Genomic DNA, 16,056 nt, shown 5'->3' on the forward strand with positions numbered 1-16,056 from the left:
ACCTGGCTGGAGCAGGCGATCCTGCACGCCATGCTCAGGTGGGGCCCCGCCCTCCACCTGCCGTGCAGCAAACCCGCTCCTCGCTCTGTTTCTGCAGACCTCACAGCCGATCTTAGAGAGGGGCTGCCTGTGCCCCTCATTTGCTTCTTCAGGGGCAGGCTGGGGCTCTGGCCCACGTGTGGGTGGCTATAGAGCAGGACCCCTGCAGACCATGTCCACTCCATTGTCCAAATTGGAAGGATCCAGGCATGTGTCCTTGTGCCTTTTAACCCTGCAAGAAAAAGGACACTGCCCACAAAAATTACTCTGAGCGTGGCCTTGGCAGCTGGTGGTGGTGCCTGCCTCTGCCACATGGGCCGTCGCAGCTGCCCTGTCTCCTCCCGGAGCTCCAGTCTCCGGCTCCCAGAAGCAAGCCCTGCTAACAGCTAACCTGATCTCACCTGCCTGACTGCAGTGTTTTTCCTCTTAAACGACGCACATTAACTGCTTCACCTTATTTCCCATCGTATAGCGCCCCGAGTCTGTCCACACCTCCCAGGTACAGATTCTTTACTTGGAAGCTTTTTGTACTGCTGAGTGCGACCACAGGCTCATAGGCCACTCCTCACGTGGGGTGTGGGGGAGCCCGTCGGAAGGAGGTCTCACTTCTCTGCAAATAGCACAGCTGAGCTACAGAATTGTGCCTGTTGCATGGGAAGTCAGACAGTTGCTCCCCTGTGGGCTGGGGCCGTGGGGGACAGACCCTGGCTCCTGGGACTTCAGCACCAAAGTCAGCAACCCCAGGCTCATCAGCAGTTGAAGAAAACCCTGAGAATGCACGGACCAGCGTGCTGTCCCCCCAGCCTGTGACCTGGAAGGAGTCCCCCGCACGCTGGGCAGCCAGCAGCTCTCTGGATGTGAATGAGTCTGTCACAAGAACAGAAGTAGGTTAGTAGAAAGGTCTGCTGCTGCCAAAGCCTAGGTTTGGGGTGGGGGTGGGGGTGGGAGTGGGGGCTCCCTACTCAGACCCGGAGGACCCCGGGTACAGTAAGCCTGACGTCCCAAAAAGCACTGAGCCCAGGACAGCCTCTTCCCTGTGGACAGGCCACCCACTGCTCCCTCAGCAGAGCTGCCTGCCTGCAGCCAGGTGAGGGCCTGCTGACAGCAGACCGCTCACCACCTCTGCGGCCAGGATCTGCCACTGGCACCTGCCTGCCAGTTTGTGTTGGATTCTGAGGATAGGCCATTGCCTCTGCCAAGCCAGCCTGGCCACCTGTCCTCGGCAGTGTTAGCTCTAGCCCTGGTCTTTATTGGATGGTGCTGCCCAGGTAGCTGCTTTTTTTTTTTTTAAATATATTTTATTGATTTTTTACAGAGAGGAAGGAAGAGGGATAGATAGTCAGAAACATCGATGAGAGAGAAACATCGATCAGTTGCCTCTTGCACACCTCCTACTGGGGATGTGCCCGCAACCAAGTTACATGCCCTTGACCGGAATCGAACCTGGGACCTTTCAGTCCGCAGGCTGACGTTCTATCCACTGAGCCAAACCGGTTTTGGCCAGGTAGCTGCTTTTATCTTTCTCTCTTCATGTCTCTTTTCCCCTTTCTGTCTCCCTCCTCCGACTCACACTTCTTCCAACCCCTTGGACCAGCCTTTGACTGGATAATTCACCAAGAAGATGCTAAACCACAGCAGGACAGAGCCCCAGTCCCATGGATAAGCTGGGCCAGCCCTGGCCTCTCCCGTCCTTCCATCAGCCTGGGCGGAGCTCTGCGTCCTCCCTGAGCTCCAGGCCCTGGTGTAGAGCAGGCACAGGCTTTGTTGGAGGCAGCACCCACGGTATTAGAAGGGAAGTCACTGTGTGATACTCAAGGCGCTGATTTAAGGTGTTTTGGCCAACCAGAGCAAGTGAACCCCTGCTTTTAGATGAGTGGGGCTGCTGGCCCCACCCCAGTGCCACAGTGAGTCGTGCCTGGAGGCCAAGTGCCTTCATAGTGAGGAGCCGACGCCAGTCATTTCTGGTGTCCCTGGGTTTCTTTCTTTCTTTCACAACTGATAGTTTATTGAGAAGATCGATTTATGCATCTGTAGTGATGACTTCAACCCTGACTCCTGCTCAGGACAGGCAGGAGCGATCTGCTCAGTCTCGGAGGCCATGCAAGTTGGTGAGCCTCCTGTGGGTCCTCGTGGGAACCTCCTAGCACCTCCCCAGGAGGTTTCCTCCCAGTGACCCCAGAGCTGCTGGGCGTCCACACTGGCCTTCACCTGGAGATTCTCTTCCCTGGCGCCTCCGGTCGGGCCAGCACGTGCCTTCTCCAGAGACTTGGCGCCGCCGTCAGAATGATTCCAGTCGGGTAAGGAGGCACCTCTGGTCCGGGGTCCCGCCGGTACCTCTGAAGGCTGCAGCTGCGTGGCTTCTGGACAGGCTCCTCAGAGGCCGTCCCTGGGCTTTGGAATTCAAAAACCAACACACCAACCTGGAAGTTCAGGGTTTGGAATCGTGAGCTCAGCCTGTTTCACAGAGGAGGAAACTGAGGCTAGAACTTCCAGGCCTTGGCCTCTCCATGCAAGCGCAGGCTCCTTAGGGAAGTGGAGGGTCTGCAGCAGTGAGCAGGGCCGCCCCCCCCCCCCCCCCCCGTGCCCAGGGCACCTCAGCCTGGGGCCTTGCCTGGAGGCCACCTCTCCATAGCACACCGTGCAATGGAGGCTTCGGGAGAGGGCAGGAGTGTTCCCAGGACCCAGCCTCAAGGGCTTTCAGGGGTGCGCGTCTCATGTCAGTGTTTTCTGAGCATGCTAATTCTCGGGGTCTATCCTCAAAGAAGAAAACCTAGAGCGTGATGACCAGCTCCAGGGGCTTGCTTTGAACAGTAACGACTATAAAATTATAAGCACAATCTAAAGATTTAAGGCCCCGATCGCCTCAGTGGCTTTTCGGGCTTCTGTGCCACGTTGGAAAGCGTGTCTGTGGAGCCAGCCTCACCCCCGCAGCTGTGCCCGGGGTTCCTTGCGAAGAAGCGGCTGACTTTTCAAGTGTTAGTCCTGGGCACCTGGTGGTGCATCTTCCCAGGGGCCTGGCCTTCCAATGGAGGAGCACCAAGATGATAGAAGTCGCTTTGTCATGGAAATGCATCAGGGCGGAGCCCTCCGCAAGCTGCAGGCTCACAGCTCATGCCTGTGCTTTGGGGGGCGAGGGTGCCTGCAGTGTGGCCCCTGGGGCCTTGGACACAGGGCCCTTGAGGGACATGTCCTTTGTCCCTAGGAGTCATTTCAGGGTGATTTGAACTTGATATTTTTTCATTCCAACATTCTTAAGTCCTTAGTAAGTCAACGAAATACAATGAAAATGGCGAGTCTTACTCATCTGATCAAGGTTGGCTTGAGCCTTTATGAAAGTGTGCATGCACTGCCCATGCTGGGCCTGTGGTTCAGCAGAGCAAGGGTCTCTCCGCTCGCTGAGGAGTGTGTGCAGGACGTGGCCAAGTCAGACCCCAGCTCCATGCGCGGCTTCAGCACCCTCACGCACTGCCCCGACCGCCGGTGGCGGGCTTCTGTCCTTGGAGTGGCTTGTCACATCGGAGCAGGGTTGACGATAGGGTCTTTGTTCTCCTTAGCTGTGTTCATGTCATTGTGTAGATTCGGCAAGTGCTGAGACAGCCCTCTGACTGCTTATTTTCTTTATCTCAGCCTAGATTGTGGCATTGGGGTGAAGCCAGCTGTGGATCAGTGCTGCAGTTTTCCTAGAAGTAGGCTTGTGAGCGAGCCGCTGGGAGGTACTAGTGGGGAAGGTGGGTCCATGAACTCTGAAGTCTAGGCTGAGCGCCCACGTTTCCTTACCGCAACCTCTAGAGGGGCAAGGCTACCTTTACTGACAATGTTATAGCTGACAGCCACTTAAATCGTCATCGCCAAGTGTGCTTTTCAGAACCCAGCCCCCCAAGGCCTTGGGCTGGTGGCCCTGAGTGGACACTGCACAGGCACCCAGGAGGTGCGTCCGTTTGCTTGGGGCCCGGGTTCCCCCCGCCACCACTCCCCAGATCTCAGTGAACATCTCTGACTGCGGCAGCGCGGCCAGCCATAGGAAGCTAGAGGAAGGGTGGGGCCGAGGGAAGCTCTGCATTCAGGCCTACGTGGTCTCTAAAAACACAAAGGGGACTCAAGCCCACAGGCCCTTTGGTCCTCAAAGCCTCTGCTCTTGTTCTGTTGGTGGTGAAAGGTGCCTGCCTTCTACAGGCCGCCCGGCCCCTGGGCTCCCTCCCACTAAGATGTGCCACATAGTGGCAGTGAGCGGCCGCGCCCGGGGTGGCTGCAGTGCTGCCTGACCACGGGGCCCCTGCTCTGGACAGACTGCCACTTGGTCTCCCAGTGCATCGGGCCCATGGTGGCTCCTCAAGCAGACAGTGCTCCTCCAGTTGTCATCGCCGATGAATTCAAAGTCAGCCTGCAGGGCAGTGCGCCTGAGACTAGCGGGTGCTTTGAGCTGGGCCAAGAGGCCGTGACGTGAGGCGTGAGGCCTGGCACTACAGTCAAAGAGTTCTCCATGTCAAGGACACGTACTGCGCCCCCCCTCACCTGCTCTTAGACCTGCTCCTCACTGCTTCCCCGCCTGCCATTGCACGGTTGCCTCGCTGCCCATGCCTGCTGTGCTGATGGGTTTTCTTTGCTGTGTGTTTGGTTTCATTTGGGGGTGTGTTGATGATTTACTTTGGTGTTCTGTCTCCCCTCGCCTGGCTGTGCGGCTGCTGGCCCACTGCTTGCCGCCTCCATAGATCCCCGTTGTGCAGCCCTCTGTCATGGACGACATTGAGGTGTGGCTCAGGACGGACCTGGTGAGACTGGACTTTTCTCTTTCAAGTGTGGGGTGTGGCAAGGACAGGCCCAGGGATAACCCCCAGGGCTGCTCCCCGGGGGGCAGGGGAGGAGGAGGGAGGAGGGGCAGCTGTGGCTCCTGCAGCCACCAGATCCTCACAGCTGGCGTGCCCTCTGCTCCTGTGGCCTGCGCAGGCCGCCGGCCCAGGCAGAGCTGGCCCTCGCTGGCTCCAAAACACCCCTGCTGTCTCCCTAGATACTTTTCATTCAGGTTTGTGTGCTTGAGTTCTTTTGTTTTTTTATTTTCTGCTTGTTTTTTGTGGGGTTTTCTGTTTTTGAGGGTTTATTTTTTGGTTTTCATTTCTTTTCATTGTGACATATACACACAGATGAATGGGGTGTTGTTTTTGTTTGTTTGTTTGTTTTTGTTGTTGTTTCTTTAACCCTCACCCGAGAATATTTATTCCATTGATTTTTAAAGGGAGAGTGGGAGGGAGGAGAGAGAGAGAGAGAACATCAATGTGAGAGAGACACATTGATCAGTCGCCTCCCACATGAGCCCTATCCTGGGCCAATCGATCCTGCAACCCAGGTATGTGCCCTTGACCAGGAATCAGTGCACAGGGCAATGCTCTAACCACTGAGCACACAAGCCAGGGCTGTTTCCATTTTAAATCCACTGTCACCCTGGCCGGTGGGGCTCAGTTGGTTGGAGCATCCTCCCGTGTACCGAAGCGTTGGGTTCAATTCCCAGTCAGAGCACATGCCTAGGTTGCGGTTTCAATCCCCAGAGGGTGTGCATATGAGAGACAACCAATCGATGTTTCTCTCTCTTTCTCTCTCTCCCCCCCTCTTTCTCCCCCTCCCCCTCTCTCTAAAATCAGTAGAACAGATCCTCAGGTGAGGATTTAAAAAAAGGAAAATGCACTGTTGCCTCCCTTCTCTAGTATCTTCTGGCATCTTGCATCCAAGAGAACACCTGTCCCAGAGACCATTGTCTTTGTCCCAGAGACAGGGCAGGACGATGAGGACCGTGGCAGCCGGTCCTGAGGAAGGAGGCCTCGGCCCGCCCGCCCCCTTCCTTACAGAGCACTTTTCCTCTCCGCAGCCTCTAGGAGGCGGGTGGAGGGTGTTGGCGGAAGACTGATGCAAAAATGCACTGTGGCAGGGACATGGCTGCCCAAAGTCATGAGCTGGGGCTGGCTGGATCCTTTCCCAGACCTGGAGACACCTCATCCCTTGCTCCTAGCGACCCCCTCGTCGGGGCCTTGGTCTTGGAGTGTAGATGTTCTTTCAGCACAGGTCGCTGCTGGCTGTGGGCCACTGGTGTGGTCCCTCCCACAGGGGATGGAGACCTGAGACAGGGCTTCCCATGTGCCGGGCCACCTCCCTGGAGGCCAGGTGTCCCAAAGACACTCGTGGCCGCCCAGGTGCCTTGCCTCGGAGGAAGAAAATGCCTCATCATGTCTACCCGCAGGGAACGCCCAGAAAAGAAATAGCTTCTCTCCCAGAAGTCCTCAGCTCCTAAGGGGACCCAGGGGCGGAGGGGCGGCTCTCCAGCAGGACTGCAGGCAGGGCAGCGGCAGAGCCAGGGAGCGTCTCGTGCCATCCACTCCCTGCCGCTCTCCTGTCCTCCGCACTGTCTGCGTAGGCCACCATGTTCTCCAAACAGAACCAAGTCTGATGCACTCTCACTGTTAAGAGGTCACAGCGCCTCAGGGCTCCCTTGCCCAGCACTGCCTGGTGGCGGGCCCTGCGCCGTGGCTTCATGGCTCTGCCACTTCCCTGCCTCATGTGGCCTCACTGTTGGCATGAACAGCAACTTCCCAGAGCCCTGAGCTGCGTGGAGAGCTGCTGAGGGACCCAGTGCCTGGGGGCGGAGGCCTTCCTGGGCCTGCACGCATCACGGCCCCAAGAGCCAGCTTGTACCTTTTCTGGATTTTTCTTTTGGGCCCTCCTGGAGGGTCAAAACCTAAAACCTACTCAAGCGGTTCATGTTTTTGCTTTTTAAAAACAAAGTTTCTGTTTCTCCAAGAAGATGAGCAGTACTTTACTGTCACAGAACCCTGGGAACAGGAAGTAGGAAGCATTGCTGGGACAGCAGGGGCAGTGGGACGGGGGGCGGGGGAGTGGCGAGGCGGGGGACGAAGCCTGCTGGGGCTGACCTGTGCTCTGCTCCTCCCGCAGAAGGGTGATGACCTGGAGGAGGGCGTCACGAGCGAAGGTACGGCCTGGCCAGCCACTTGGCAGCTTACCCCTCGGGCCGGGGTGCACAGGGCCTGCACCCCACCACCTTGGAGCCTTCACTCTGGAGCACTTTCTGGTGCTTGGCCTAGGCTGGGCCTCTGGGACTGGAGCTTCTTGCCTCTTCATCCAGACCTCGTGCTGATGGGGGACGGTCACACAGCCGTCCCAGCCAACCTGGTGCCCACCCCACGTGCTCAGAGGCAGCACAGGGCATGCGGGCCTGGTGCCCCATGGCCTCACTCCTGGGGGCAGCGACATGGGTCCTGTGGGGAAGTTCCCAGCACGTCCCTTCCCTCTGCCCTTCCATCTTGCCTCCTGGACCTCCCCTTGGGCCCATCAGCCTTTCCCTGTGCTGCTCCCTCCTTCACAGACCCCTGCTCAGACCTCTGCAGGCTTAGACCCCTGCTCCTGCAGGGGGGCTCACCACCCCCAGCTCCCTGCCCTGCCTCCAGGGCTGGTCTGGAGAGTGGGAAAGCGGCAGCTGGGAGGGAGGAATCTGAACTGTCACCGTCACCCCACCCCCACCCCTGCAGGGGAATCCAGGCTGGGTTCCCAGACAGCGCAGCCCCCTGGCTCTGGCTGTGGGCTCCTGTCACTCCTGCTCCCTCCCTGGCAGTGACTCAGGGGCACAAGTGAGTGGGCTCTGTGGTGCAGGTAGGCATGGCTGTTTGAGCCCCCACCAATCCTGGCTCCTGCCCTGGTTTTGTTTGCAGAGTTTGATAAATTCCTTGAAGAAAGGGCCAGAGCTGCTGAAATGGTTCCCAACCTGCCCTCGCCCCCAGCGGAGGCGCCCAGCCCAGCCGCCAACCCCTCCAGCCGGAGGAAGCCCGCGCGCTCCGAGGACGCCCTCTTCGCCCTGTGAGCTGGTCTGTGGGTTGGCTCCCAGATGGCAGGTCACCTGTCTCCCCCCATCCAGGCACCGGCCACTCCTCCTGTCCCCAGCCCCACTCAGTCCTCAGTCCTGCACTGCTGTCTCCATGGAAATGCCATTGTGTTTGCTCCCAGGCCTCCCGCTAGTCAGGACAGCCTCTCTGGGGAGGTGGGACAGCTGCAGCCAGAGGCCCCTAACTGCCCGCCCACGCTCCCACCACAGGTTCCCCACCACTTTCCTGCCGGAGGGCCAGGTGGCAGGGCCCCACCTCAGGCCAGTCAGTGCCCTTGGGACTGGCTCCTGAGCAGACACTGGGGCTGTCTCTCCTCCAGTTGCTTTCATCATTCAGCAGCGAGCCTGGACCAAGGCACCCGCACGGGCCACACTCTGCTGGCCTGGGGAGAGCCAGGGGTGTGGGGAGGGCAGCCCAGACCGCTGGACAGTGGGCACTGGCACCTGGTTAGCTTCTGTGGAATTACACTCCGCTGCAGCCCCACTGTGAGCTTCCCTCACACAGTGCCCATCTGGGGGGTGGCACGGGTGGTGTCGCTCTGCTAGCTTGGGCTAGCTTGTGGGCATGTGAGCATGCCATGCTTGGGGCTTTGGCCTGGCCTTGGCAGCCTCTGCCCTGCCTCCAGGCCCCCACTCCAGACAGCTGTGCCAGGCTTGTAGACCCCGAGGCCTGCAGGGCCAGAGCAGCACGGAGGACCCTGCTTTGCTCCTGGGCACGGCCCCCAGCCTCTCCACAGGCTGTTCTGACATCCTGACCCCCCTCCCCAGACCCCTGGCCACGGATTTGTATTCTCTCCCAGCCAACCAAGCAGCTGACAGCCTGGGGCTAAGTTCTCGCTGGGCGTCTCCTGGCCCTGGGTGAGGCACGCAGAGCCTGACCCATGCTGAGCATGGAACTGCGGCGCAGCAGCTCAGCACCGCCCCGTGGCCTCCGGGTGCAGGTCAGTGTCCAGCATGCACTGCCCAGGTGCTTGGGTCAGGCATGGCCAGGCCACTGTGTGTCCCCAGCCCAGGGCGTGGCAGCCTTTCCCACCTGGGCTGCAGTGGAGACTAGTGCTGCAGCTCGGACCAGCCCGGGCCACTCTGAACATCACAGGAACTGTCCTGGTGAGAAGCAAGGTGTGCTCCTCAGAATCCATGCCCAGTGTGGCGGCTACCGCCTCCTCCATGGGCCCTCTGGCAGGACCAGCAGGGGACGCCCCACTCCAGTCCTCAGAGGACACCCAGGAAGCACTGGGAGCTTGGCTGCAGCTTCCAGGCTGCATCTCTGGCAGCACGGCCATGCCTCACCCCTGCACCCGGCGGTGGCACCACCTCTCCTTGTCCTGAGGGAGAGCTCCAAGGCTAGCCTGGAGGCCACATGCCGGAAGTCCGCTGGCTGGTGGCAGTTGTGCCCAGCAGCCCAGCTGTGTCCTGGCCCTGGGCACAATCTGCAGGATTGAGAGCCGGGGCCTCAGGGCTATTCCTGCAGGAGCCACAGTACCACCCGTGTCCTCGGGGCAGAGCCAGCCTACTGTCTTGCAGATGCAGAAGTCCCCACAAAACCTGGGGCTAAGGCTGAGGGAGAGGAGGCTTCGGGCTGCGAGGAGAGCGGAAGCACGCACCTGCCTTGGGAGGCGCAGCCCTCACACCGAGGCCAGAGCGCCCCCTTCAGCGGGCAGCAGGTGGTGGGCTCCTGTGGGCGGCAGGAAGGCGCTGGCCCAGCAGAGCAGTCACCAGCCCCGGCCTGGAGCCACCCCTCCCGCTCACACAGCATGTCCAGGGCAGCCTGCCTACCTCGAGGCTGGGGTGGTCTTACTCGAGGCCGCACAGGAAGCGGAACAGGCCGGGCGCTTCGAGGGGCTGCTCAGCTCTCCTGTGCCCCCGCAGCTTTTGGACCCCTTCCTGGGGACCACAGCCCTCAGGCCCCTGCTTGGGGCAGGGGGGCCCTGGGAGGAGGCTGGTAGGGGGCCCCCAGAGAGGGGAGGGGACCCTTGCAGCCGCCAGCTCCACCGGGTCAGAGGTCAGACACTGTATGTGCTCAGTTACACTGAGTTACTCCTGGGAGTCCTTGTGAGCACTAATTATACCTGGTTACAGGTTAAAATATTTATTTTGTCACAGTATTTCCCTGGGGGTGTTGAGCCTTTTCTGTGTTCGTTGTGCTGAGATGTGAAGACTAGCCGCTCGTTCCTGCCTGCTTCTGGGCAGTGGGCGGCAGGCCCGTGTGCCGCGTGACCCAGGGCCTTGCCCAGAGCGTGGCCGGCCCGGTCCCCGCACCAAGCAGAGATGCCAGCTTTCAGAATGCTGGGACGGGGTCAGAGCTTCGTAACAGGGCTTGTAGCTGCCTGGGCCAGCCTCCCGCCCGTCAGCCTCGGTGTCCGTGAGAGGCTGCCTGTCCGAGGCCTGCCTGGGCTCGCTGCCCTGCCCTTCCTCACCCGGGGCCTGGGGTGGGCGCGCTGTCACTCAGGTCCCCGGCTGGGAGGCCGGGGCAGGGCTTGGCCCACACTCCTGCTCCTCCTCTTCCTTCCTGCTGACACCCCCAGTTCACCTCCACACACAATGCTTCTCACTCCAGCCCAGCCTTCCGGAAGGTTCCAGGGTGCTGCGGACCCCTAGGGAAAAGCGCCACGGAGGGGTCCGTGCTCTTCCCGGCCTTGAGCCACCCACCGTGAGCCTCCACCTCCCATCAGGACTCGCTCCTCTCCGTCCACCCAGACAGGGCCAGCCGGCAGATGTCCTGTGCTGCCCGCCTCTCCCAGGCCCATGCCTGTTTCCCTGTAGCACCACCGCGGTCCCCGGAGCCCACTGCTGCTGCCTCCGGGCTCTCCTAGAGATGGACATGGACATTGACGCCTACAGTTCGCGGTTCATGTGTGAGGCTCGGGATTGCGGGGACTATGGGAAAAGGAGTGTGTGGTGTTTGTTGTCCATCGTCCCAGGAGCCTGGTGTGGGTCAGTGCCCAGCGTTGCCCAGCAGAGCTGGTCTGGAGGCGGGTTCTTGCATGTAAACTATCCCAATAAACAAACAGGTGGTTCCTGTGATCGCTGTGGAGTCGCTGTGACCCGGGATGGCAGGGCCTGCCCGCCTGGTCCTAGGCAGGGCTGCCACAGCCCGAGCACGAGGGTGGAGCAGCCTGAGAGCTCCCCTCTGGCTGGACACCCCCCGCCCCCGTCTGGGATGGGGTGGTGGCGGCTGGAACCGCCTGCACAAGCTGCCTGAGCACTTTGGGCCGGCGGTGGCCCTGTCGCCCATCCCATGTTGGGGAGCACTCATGCCTACCAGGAGCACCAACTCGAGCGAGCCTGCCTGAGCCAACACAGCACCCTCTGCTGAGCTCCCCAACTGGCCGGCCTCATGCCTTCCACAGTGCGGTGCTGGGTGCCCTTATAACAGCATCATGGAGACGGGGTTCACAGTGGACATTCACTCAATGTGGACAACTGGGTGCTTTCTAGTCTGTTCTCAGAGCTGCACACTGTCACGCAGTCCGCAGGAGCACCGTCCTCCCTTCCATCCTCACCCCAATGAGCCCTGCCCTCTCTCCTCAAGTGCTTCTCTCCTCCGGTGCTGGGAGCAGGGCACCTGGGCACTTGCTGCCAGGAGGGGCCGCCCCTGGGAAGCAGGCCTGGGGGCCCGTGAGGGGGTGCTGGAAGCCATGGTGCTGCCCCTTCTCGGAGCGGCTCGGGAGCTTTGCCTAGTCCCTTCACCTCCCTGAGGTCTAGGATGGGCTCCAAGTGGGCAAGACCCATCAAACAGCCAGGTAAACCTGGAGTAAACGCAGCAATGGCTGCTCATCCTCTCGCGTGCACGTCGAGAAATGAGGTCTGGCCCCGGCTGGTGGCTCAGTGGTTGGAGCATCGGGTTTAATTCCTGATCAAGGGCATGTACCTGGGTTTCAGGTTCTCTCCCACCCCACCCCACGTCGGGGCGAGTGCAGGAGGCAACAAGTCGCTGTGTCTCTCTCATCCCATCCTCCCTTCCACTCTGAAAATCAATGGGAACATACCCTCGGGTGAGAACTAAGAAAGAAACGAGGCCTGGAGACAGCCATACACTTGCCAGGGTCGCACAGAGTCAGCAGCAGAGCCAGCACTCCTGGCCAGGCTCCGGCCCGGCGGGGCCCTGAGGAGTGGACGGAAAGACGCCATCTCCTGGCCCAGGACGCCTGCGGGGACGGCAGGCGCTCAGGAGGAGATGCCCTGCCTGCTGCAGGAGCAGGGGGCTGTGATGGCCACACCAGCATAGCCAGGGCCTCCCTGGGCGTGAGGGAGCTGCAGAGGCCCTGCCTGTGTCTGGCCAGGCCGAGCCAGACAGAGGACTGAGGCCCCACACGGCGACAGGGTGGCCTGGGAAATGAGTCTGCCGTCCCACCCTGTGTGGGCCCACCCTGCGGGCCTGTGTGAGGCACTGTGGGCTCTGAGAGAGGCCTGAGCTGTGTCCCCGGGCTGGGGGGAGGGGCTGAGACACCCCTGTGTCTTTGCCAGGACATCTGGTCCACCTGTGCCTTCAGCCACGCACCCAGGAGCTGCAGTGAGCCAGGCAGTGCTGTCTGTAGCCGCTCCCTTCCCAGAACCAAGGGCAGCCCTGGAGCCCCTCCTGAGGGGGGTGGGGGCAGGAAGCCCTGGAGTCCCTGGGGGTGGGGGGTGGGTAGGAGCAGCCAGCCATGCTAGGGAGGGAAATCACTCAACTCTAATCCAACCAACCAGGCTCCAGGGGCCCTCACTAGCCCTGGTGGGACTGGCAAGATGCGTTTTCCCAGCAGGTTAACTGCCGCTCCTTAAGGAGAGGTGTGGTGTTTGTTGTTGGGGAGCACTCATGCCTACGGGGGGGGGGGGGGGGGGTTGGGGAAGGAATGAGAGGCCTGTGGGGGGGGGGGGAGGAAGGAGAGGCCTGTGGGGGGCGGGAGGAAGGAGAGGCGGGGGTGGGGGATGGGGGAGGAAGGGGAGGCCTGTGGGGGGCGGGAGGAAGGAGAGGCGGGGGGGGGGGGGGGGGAGGAAGGGGAGGCCTGTGGGGGGGGGTTGGGGGAGGAACGCTGGAGCAGAGTTGAGCATCAGGACCCCTCTCCAAGGGCAGAGGAGTGTAAGCCCAAACTCCCCGTAGACTTGGCGCACTGGAACTTCCTTTGTTGTGGCAGCAAGAGGTGACTTGCTGGAAGGAATGTATTGGCAAATGTAACTGAAAAGTTGGGGCACTTCAGCTTCCGTGCAGCTGGGCAAAGGCGTGTAGGGACGGTCAGGAGCCTGCCCTGTGCAGGAGGCAACAAGTCACTGTGTCTCTGCTTCCTGCGGGTGAGCCTGCCCTCCTAGCGGGGAGAGGGCTCCTCTGGGCAGTTCTGTGGAGTCCTGACCGTCCTGGACCAGCTGCACAGGGAGGGTGAGAGCTGGGGAGGCAGGACCAGAGTGGTCAGTGCAGTGTAGAGGGCGGGCACAGCCAGGACAGAGACTCCCCCATCCGCCTGTCTGCCTTCAGGAGCTCTCGGGGCTCCCAGGGCTGCTTTCCAGCCACGGCCTCCCCGCAAAGGTCTGGGCGGGCAGCGGGGAGCCCCAAGGCCCTGCCACGGCTCCTGGCTCCCTGCCTGCTAGTCCCCCATGGAAGCACCTAGAAGGAGTCTTTTTACAGCCCACCTCTTTTCTAAAAAGAGGGTCTCTTTTGAGTCCTGAGGGGATGGGGGTGGAACCAGAGGACCTCAATAGGCATGAGTCACCAGTAATTCTAGTTTCTTTCCAGCTCTTGCTAGGTGGCCTCAGAGGGCCCTCCGAGGCCAGTCCCTCAGCACTGGGGCATCAGTGAGATGTTTCTAAACTCGGGGAACTCCTCCATCTGGGGCCATCTCCTCCTTACCCCCATGCCCACTCTAAGAGCCCCTACCCGCGTGCAGCCTCACTGTAGGTCCCTGAGCAAGTCACTGCCCAGGCCTCCACTCTCCTGATCTGGGGGAGGGGGGTGGGGGGAGCCAGGGCCTGCATTGCCAGGTGAAGGGCTGGGTGTGAGACTCGGCAGAGGGCCTGTGGGACACTCCAGTCTGGCTGGCTCAAAGAGCACCAGTCACAGAGTCCAGCCTTGCTCAGCAGCCCCATTGTTAAAGAACAGCCAGAACCCAGACTTCTGTGAAACCTACAGGACCCAGGTATAGTCGCATTCAACCTTCGGGGGCCCCGTTCCCTCTCCCTGCCACCGACCTGACCCACTCCATCCTGTGACATCCCTCAGTCTACACCTGGCCTCTCCCCAAGCAGCCAGTCAGCCCACGGGACAGATGTCTCCCCTCATTTGTCATGTCTGTGAGCCTCACTCCTCAACATGCACAAGACTAGGGTCCAACCAGCTCTTCGGGAGGGTCCACTGAATGTGTTCTGATGGCCCTGGCGCTGCCGAGAGGCTGGAAGTAACCTGCCCATTGCATGGCAGAGGCCAGTTTGGACTGAGAACACAGGCCATCTGGACCAGCATCAGTCACATCTACAGCCAACGGGTCGATTCTGTTCAGATGGAAAAGGGAGGGAGGGGGCGCCAGGGCTCCGGGCTGTCCTTGTGCTGCTTGGCCCCCGCGGCCATATCCCGGGTGGGTCTGGCTTAGCTCCTGCAGAAGTGAAGTACAAACAGGGCAGGCGGGTGGCGGAGGCCCTCGGGGTGGAGAAGCGTCTCAGTAGCCTCCTAGGCAGTGCCAGGGTGGCCAAGCCTGCCTTCTTGTGCACTGCCTGCCCCTCCATCCACAGTGGGCATGGCTTAGCATGAATGACCTTGGCAGAAGCTCTGCCTGTGCTGGACACCTACCCCACCTAGTGTGGAGCCCACAGAAGATACCTCTCTAAGACATCAGAGATGCTCTGGGAAAAGGGAAGAGGTTCCCCCTATTTCACAGTTGGCAAAGCCAAGGTCATATAGGGAGGGCTGGGCTTTTAGACCACTTGGGTCAGCCCTCCTCAGGTCTCCAGGACACACCCGGCGGCAATCCGAGCCACGTGGGGCCTGGAAGCCCTGCCAATAAAGCAGGCCCAACTGGCCCCAGACCCTGCCAGCGGGCACCACGGCTCTCCCCACCCCCAGGTCGCACAGGCGAAAAGCATGTGACCCAGGGCCTGGCTCCTAGGAGTTTCTCACTGACATCACCATGTCACCCCACTCCAGGCAGGAAGCCCATTGGCTGCGCCAGGGCTTCGGGGCGAGGCTTGTCTGGCTCTGTGCCCCAACTCCCCCTGGGTCTCCAGTGGCTGCCCTGTCCCAGCCCACTGGGTGACAAGCCAGCCCAGCTCCTCAGGTGGCCAGACTGACATGCACCACATGGGCCACAGGGCTGTGAACTCCTGGCCAGGTCGCTTCACCTCCCACCTCGGTCTCCACATCTGTAAATTGGGAATAACAGCCCAGCCCTCCTATTAGATGGGTTAATGTGGGAAGCACTGTATCATCGCAGACAGCCAGTTGGCCAGGCTGGGACCCTGCCCTTCGAGGCACACAGGACAGAAGGGCCCACCACGATGGCTTATGCCCTTCAGTGCCCCGTCACCCGGCACCTGTACAAACTGTACCCCACGAGGGAATGGGGGTACAGTTCAGCTTCCCAGCCAAGAGGGGCCTGGGAGCTGGTTTGGAGGTCTCAGGCTCTGGGAACGGAGCAGGGCAGGGGGCACCTCAAGGAGAAGCAGGTTCCCCTGAACTGCAATTCGCAGCCTGGCTTCCCCTCACCTGGTAACCTCAGGCTGTGGAGCTACCAGTAAGTTTTGTATCTATGGTTGCAAATATTTGACACTTTCCCTGCCCACCCCCACATGTGTGAGGAAGCTTCCGTTTCAGCGGGTGTTTCTGATCCGGCTTCAGGTCTCCTGTGGACTGTGCCTTGCCCTCTTCCCTAACTCCGAGGGAGGGCGCGTGTCCACTGAGCCATGCTCCTGACATGCGTGGTAAACTCCCTTAAAGAAGGGAGGCAAGTCTGCTGTGATAGTGACTCCGTCGCCCGGCCAGCCTCTGCGGTGGTGGTGGGGAGGGCTATTCTCATTGTAGCAGAGACTCGGGAAGGCGAAGTAAGCGGTTCCAGGTCACACAGCCAGTAAGTGAAGAATCAGTCTAGCTTCTGGGCTCTGAAGAGGGGCCTTGAGGCTCCCCCCGCAGCCCTCCTCCCCCAGCAGCCCTCCCTGGGAAGCGCTGCTAGAATGTT

At 60.7% G+C, this 16,056-nt stretch overlaps 1 protein-coding gene across 7 annotated transcripts in view; it reads left to right on the forward strand.

The window, feature by feature from the left end:
• Positions 1-10,942, forward strand: part of TOM1L2 (target of myb1 like 2 membrane trafficking protein) — a 146,674-nt gene extending 135,732 nt beyond the window's left edge. For 5 of the 7 annotated variants that reach the window (XM_080681700.1, XM_080681701.1, XM_080681704.1 and 2 more), the window contains 3 exons: positions 4,749-4,808; positions 6,976-7,012; positions 7,749-10,942. In XM_080681700.1, coding sequence (XP_080537826.1) covers positions 4,749-4,808; positions 6,976-7,012; positions 7,749-7,897 — 246 coding nt within the window. In that variant the 3' untranslated portion in view covers positions 7,898-10,942. The remainder of the gene's footprint in view (positions 1-4,748; positions 4,809-6,975; positions 7,013-7,748) is intronic. The other 2 variants (XM_080681703.1, XM_080681706.1) reach the window with 1 other exon arrangement.
• Positions 10,943-16,056: the final 5,114 nt, after the last annotated feature.

This window comes from Plecotus auritus, assembly GCF_963455305.1.
Source record: "Plecotus auritus genome assembly, chromosome: 7".
In the NCBI taxonomy this organism is placed as follows: Eukaryota; Metazoa; Chordata; class Mammalia; order Chiroptera; family Vespertilionidae; genus Plecotus; species Plecotus auritus.